The sequence below is a fragment of the Salvelinus sp. IW2-2015 genome, linkage group LG26 (genome assembly GCF_002910315.2).
Source record: "Salvelinus sp. IW2-2015 linkage group LG26, ASM291031v2, whole genome shotgun sequence".
Taxonomy (NCBI): domain Eukaryota; kingdom Metazoa; phylum Chordata; class Actinopteri; order Salmoniformes; family Salmonidae; genus Salvelinus; species Salvelinus sp. IW2-2015.
This window is the reverse complement of record NC_036866.1, coordinates 44,478,067-44,484,267: the sequence shown is the minus strand read 5'-3', so window position 1 is coordinate 44,484,267 and position 6,201 is coordinate 44,478,067. Positions and strand designations below refer to the sequence as shown.

The following is a 6,201-nucleotide window of genomic DNA, read 5'->3' as shown; positions in this document are numbered from 1 at the left end:
TATAAAATCCAGTTAATCAGAATCAGAGGGGTCAGAGCCCCCATTCCACCCCATTYCACCTCTGAAAAAGCTTCAATAACCTCTGTCCATAGAATTAAGATGAGTAATTATATACTGAACAAAAATATAAACGCAACATGTAAAGTGTTGGTCCCATGTTTCATGATCTGAAATAAAAATCCCAGAAATGTTCCTTATGCACAAAACGTTTATTTCTCTCAAATTTTGTGCACAAATTTGTTTACATCCCTGTTAGTGAGCATTTCTCCTTTGCCAAGATAATCCCTCCACCTGACAGGTGTGGCATATCAAGAAGCTGATTAAACAGCATGATCATTACACAGGTGCACCTCGTGCTGGGGACAATAAAAGGCCACTAAAATGTGCAGTTGTCACAATGCCACAGATGTCTCAAGTTGAGGGAGCATGCACTTGGCATGATGACTGCAGGAATGTCCACCAGAGCTGTTGCTAGAGAATTGAAAGTTCATTTCCCCACCATAAGCCACATCCAACGTTGTTTTAGAGAATTTGGCAGTACGTCCAACCGGCCTCACAACCGCAGACCACGCRTAACCACGCCAGCTCATCGTCTGAGACCAGCCACCCGGACAGCTGAACTGAGGAGTATTTCTGTCTGTAATAAAGCCCTTTTGTGGGGGAAAACTCATTCTGATTGGCTGGGCCTAGCTCCCCAGTGGGTGGGCCTGGCTCCCAAGTGGGTGGGCCTATGACCTCACGGGCCCACCCATGGCTGCGCCCCTGCCCAGTCATGTGAAATCCATAGATTAGGGCCTAATTCATTTATTTCAATTGACTGATTTCCTTATATGAACCGTAGCGCAGTAAAATCGTTGAAATTGTTGCATGTTGCATTTATATTTTTGTTCAGTATATTTCTATGCTTCTACCTTCCCTCACTAGCTCTGTATGCATGCTAGTGAACAAAGCTCTGGAGATAATGYAGTAGCATCACATGCTTGCTATAGCAGAGGTCATGGCTCTTGGCCCACCTCAGTGTCAAGGCTCGCATGTTTCAGTGGGTTAGGCCAACAGTGTTGAAGAGAGCTGGCTGTTGTGTACGTGGTGTAATGTAATGTCATGTTATGCTGTTGTGTGAGGTTGAGCTCAGCTGTCTGACTGCACAGAAACCCTGTCAGCTGCTAACAAAGGCTGGGACTGCATATGGTCTCCATGCATTAGGTTGGAACATGCACCATCACGTGAACATACACACATACACACACACACAAAAACACACACAAGTTGTGTTGTCAACAGTGTTGTGTTGTCAAGTCTTATAGGCTAGCCTACCCTAATGTGTGTAAGGCTCCCTGTGGCCAGTATGTGTGTGTGTGTGTGTGTGTGTATGTGTTTGTGTCTTTGGCCCCCTGGCCTGCAGTACAGTGCTGAGGAGGTCTAATGCTGTGTGACTGAGGCCAGTACCGTCAGCACTGCAGAGACAGCACAAGTGCCTCCTTAGATAAACATACTACAGAACCCAGCCAGCAGGCCCCTGGGGTCAGATGGCCTTCCTCCCTCCTAGTGCTGAGTCTGACCACATCTCCTACAGTGGCCCAAATGTTCCCAATTTAAAGATGTACTAATATGTACACACTACACAGACGGATCCTTATCTCCGTGACGGATATGGCTGTTAGGGTTGCAAAAAATCCAGAAAGTACCAGAATGCCATGATTTTTCAGAAATCTTGATGTGATTTGGAGAATTTGTGTAATCGGCAGGGAATAAGGGAATCCTGCAACCTATGGCTGGTGTATATGACGACAATCTGTTTGTAGAGCTGAGATGACAACCTCTGACATATGCAAATGCCTGCTGATTCACAGGGGGAAGCACAAGAGAGAGAGCGGGAGAGCCAGAGAGAGAGCGGGAGAGCCAGAGAGAGAGCGAGAGCCAGAGAGAGAGCGAGCGAGAGAGAGTCAGGGAGAGAGAGAGCCAGAGAGAGCGAGGAAGAGAGCGAGAGGGTGTGTGTGTAGGAAACCTTCTTACTTGGGTCTGATTTGGAGAAAGTGTCTCTGTCCAGGAGATTTCTGTAAAACAAGAATGCAAAGAAACAAGCCATTATTCGTTGTTCAATATGTTATTAGGTAGTGATGTACATTTCATAGCGGACTGAAAAATAAAGCATAAAATAAAGCATTTAGTAGCGCCTATAGACATTTCTCCATTCATTTCTCAAACAAATAATCAAAAATGCTTTTTTTCCCCAATTTTGACACGCCCTTTGTCAAGTCAAGACTCAATAAGTCATCACACGTACGACACCACTGTCTTGTCCTGCTGTAAGAATAGCCATGGAAGAGACAAGTCCCATTTCCTTCCAGGTGCACCGGGCCAGTGAGGTGCACCGGGCCAGTGAGGTGCACCGGGCCAGTGAGGTACCCCGGACGTGATTAGATATGCACACCATCACTTTGCATCAGAGACTCGGAGAGGAACGGCCCGAAACGAAACGCTCCGGCACATAACATCAGAGTCAGTGGGAGAGGAGTCCCGGCATGCCTCATTAGCAGTCTCCGTGTATGTGTGTGTGTGTGTGTGTGTGTGTGTGTGTGTGTGTGTGTGTATTTGTGATACATCAGCAGCAACAGGATTGGTCTGTTACTCTGTTTGGTTACTCTGGTTTGCACCAAGTGATGAGTCCAGGTCCAACAAAGACAACCCAAAACCGCTCGCAGCTTGAATTCCTGCCAGATCCTATATTAAACTGCATCAAACGTTCATGCTCTGTTTTGCTGGGAGAGGGAGAGAGAGAGAGCGTGAGAGGGTTGGTTACCACCATCATGCTAGCTAGGTGTCCACAGCACGACGTTCATTGTGTGACAAGGCAGTCGAGTGGATTGCAGGGAGTGTCTTTAGGCGATTGATCGTTAGTGATGTATCTAGATCAGCCACCCATGTTGTGCTGATCCCAGCGTGACCCAGATGGTATCACACTATGCCTGGCTGGCTGGCCTCTTTCAGAGCACAATTAGCCCCTTAGTTGGCTGAAACCAAAAATAAGTGATAATAAGCGACAGAATTGCGCTGTTTACATCAATGTTTATAACGACTGGCGTKATATCAAATACCAAACGTGTTATGCTTCGTTTGAAAAATACCCAAAATGTGTTCTCTCCCCAGAGCCCATAGGTGGAAAGGGGTCAGGTGCAAGGAGCAGGCGGAACGTGTGTGTGTGAGAGAGAACGAGAGAGAGAATGACCGAAAGAGTGTGTGCATGTGTGTGTGGTTTGTGTGTGTGTGTGTGTGGTGTGTGTGTTGTGTTGTGTGTGTGTGTGTGTGTGTGTGTGTGTGTGTGTGTGTGTGTGTGTGTGTGTGTGTGTGTGTGTGTGTTGTGTGTGTTGTGTGTGTGTGTGTGTGTGTGTGTGACTACTCAGCTGCCTTTCTCTCATGACTGGTCATTCAGGGGAAATCTTTAAAAAGACCTTTTCCCCACTACCCACAGTCCAGGAATTTCAGGTGGGCCGAACAGAGTGCCTCCTCACCGTTCATCAAACATTTACGAGCACAGTCCCAACACAACATCAACATTTGATTTGAAATCCCACCACTTACATCATGCAGTACTAGTAGTCACCTAACATCTCCCTTGTTCTATCCCCAAGTCTGACTTCTGTTCTAACTGTGTGAGTTGAGGGGGACCGACTTTCMCCTGAGATGGCCCTGGAGATGAGTCTCCCAAAAAGGGGCGCATTAAATATTCGTGACATTGGAGGTTGAGAGGAAAACAAAAAGGGAAAGGAAGCCCAAGAGTACAGTATAACAGCACTCTTTGACAGAGGGGCCAAGGTTGTTGGCGCTATCAATCGGTCTCCCAAAGAAACCGACTCATTTATCAAAAGGATTATGATACCGCGTCCTGTCACTAGCAAAGGCTATTGATGAAACGCCAATGTCTGACCATTAGACCTTTAAAGAATCAGACAGAGGCAGAGAGGAAAACCCACAGACTCAGAGAAGCTGCTTCTGCTGCCTATGCAGGGAAAGGACACACAGCACATTAACACCAACGAGAATCACCGAACAATGAATAAGAACTTCCATTCAACATTGCCAAACTGCTGCATTGACAAAGCGTCTAAATTCCCACTAATCTTTCATTCTTTAAAATCTTTCTCCTCAAGTCTCTCTCCTCACCTCTACTCAATGTTTTGTCTCTCCGTTATAGAAGTATAAATGAATGAGTAACATCAGACAGAACAACCTTAAGCTGTCTGTTATTCATCCCGCAAAACAAAGTCACATGGAATGGCGTTAGGCCTATGCGATATGGACAAATTGCCAGAGGGGAAGATTCTTCGTACACTAACCATTGCGGTGGTTCATTTCTTTACTATCAAATGAGGAGAAACAAASKTATCACACAAGTCAGAGTTATACTGAAACAAAATCTTTAATAGTGAGAGCTTTGCAATAGTGATGATGATCCGTTGAGAGCGGTGAGACAAAAGTACAAAAGGTATTTTATAGCCAAGATAGACCCCTTTCAATCTACATGACGAACAACAGACATATAGAATGGGTCACAAGGTTAAGATTTGTATGAAAGATACCTATAATACATATAGCAGACAGCATCTGCTGTGTCAACAGTTTTCATTGTATAGACCAGTGTCTGGCCCTCCGACTCCAAACTGGAACCATCTCTCTCTGGTACCATAGAGAACAGAAACATTAACTCATTGTCACGCCCTGACCTTAGTTTTCTATATTTTCTGTATTATTTTGGTCAGGTCAGGSTGTGACGAGGGTGGGTATGTGTGTTTTTGTCTTGTCTAGGGTTTTTGTTTATCTATGGGGATTTTGTATGTCTAGGTAATGTAGGTTTATGGTGGCCTGAATTGGTTCCCAATCAGAGGCAGCTGTTTATCGTTGTCTCTGATTGGGGATCCTATTTAGGTCGCYATTTTCCATTTAGGTTCTGTGGGTTATTGTCTATGTGTAGTTGCATGTCAGCACTCAGTTATTATAGCTTCACGTTGTTTTGTTAGTTTAAGTGTTCTTCATTTATTAAAGACGAATGTATTCCTATCACGCTGCGCCTTGGTCTCATCCCTATGACGAACGTGACACTCATGCTATGGAATGCTCTTTAGGTTTTATCACCCAAAGACATCGTAAATCTCCTCTGCCAGTGTTATCTCCCAGAGGCCCATCCTCAGTAGAACACACACACACACAATAGCTATAAGAATACTCTATTCTGTCGAAAAAAACAACCATTTTGATTCAATAAAAGTATTATAACATAATCTTGTAATTTCTCTCACACCATACACACCGGTACTGTACTGTGAATATAATGTAAATGTCAAAAGCAGAGTTCTAAGAACCTACGGCAAACAAGTACAGCACAGTCAAAGGTTCTTTGTTCAATTCAAAATGTAGAAAAAAGGTGACAATAGCGTAAAAATAATTTGTTTGAATGGTTCGCTTTAAAACCACTAAGCCCTCAGTTAGAAATGTCTAGAAACCTATAGAGAGGCTAGGAGTTAGGACTATAAGTAACACTAGCACTATGTGTACAGGGTAAAACAACTGTAGCACAGCAGCAAGAAGTCCGACGTCCGTCCGTCAGTARGTTCCCGGGTCGAACGGTGCGTTGAATGTAATTCTCAATTTCCTTTCATGTTTAGTTCGGGGGMGTGTTTGGTCATTTGTTAGGAGAGGGAGCAGGTGATAGGGATTGACAAAAAACAATCTTATAGTCAATATTCCATGCCAAACTGTAGAATCACTGCACACCACGTGAAGCAAACAAATAGTTCATGCAATTTCACGGGTGATAAGGCGTTAAGTGAAGGCAAACGTTGTAAATAACACAGTACACTTATCAAATAGGGGAGGATAGCAAAATAGGACATGCTGATAAGTATTATAATAAACATGCTGATAAGGTAAAATGCTAATAAGGTAGAATGTCAATCTCTGGTTTAAAAAGAGTCATTGATATGAGTGAAATAAACACTGTCTGACAACACGAGACCAAGTCTCTGGGGAAGACAGCATTCGGTTGTGATCAATGAGGTCAATGGCGTGGGACTAAAACAGATGCAGTGTAAATCAATGGACCTTCGAAAGAGAGACATCTCTGAAGTATCAGCAACAGTGTTTTTGAAATGAAAGCTATTAATAAAGAATAGAAAAGAAAAAAAAACGTTCCACATTCTAACTAAC

General features: G+C 44.0%; 1 protein-coding gene across 1 annotated transcript in view; it reads right to left on the bottom strand.

The window, feature by feature from the left end:
- LOC111952154 (copine-8-like) overlaps nucleotides 1-6,201 on the bottom strand; it is an 88,395-nt gene that overhangs the window by 60,021 nt on the left and 22,173 nt on the right. Inside the window, exon 2 of the mRNA XM_023970687.2 lies at nucleotides 2,014-2,054. Within this exon, the coding sequence (XP_023826455.1) occupies nucleotides 2,014-2,054 (41 nt within the window). The remainder of the gene's footprint in view (nucleotides 1-2,013; nucleotides 2,055-6,201) is intronic.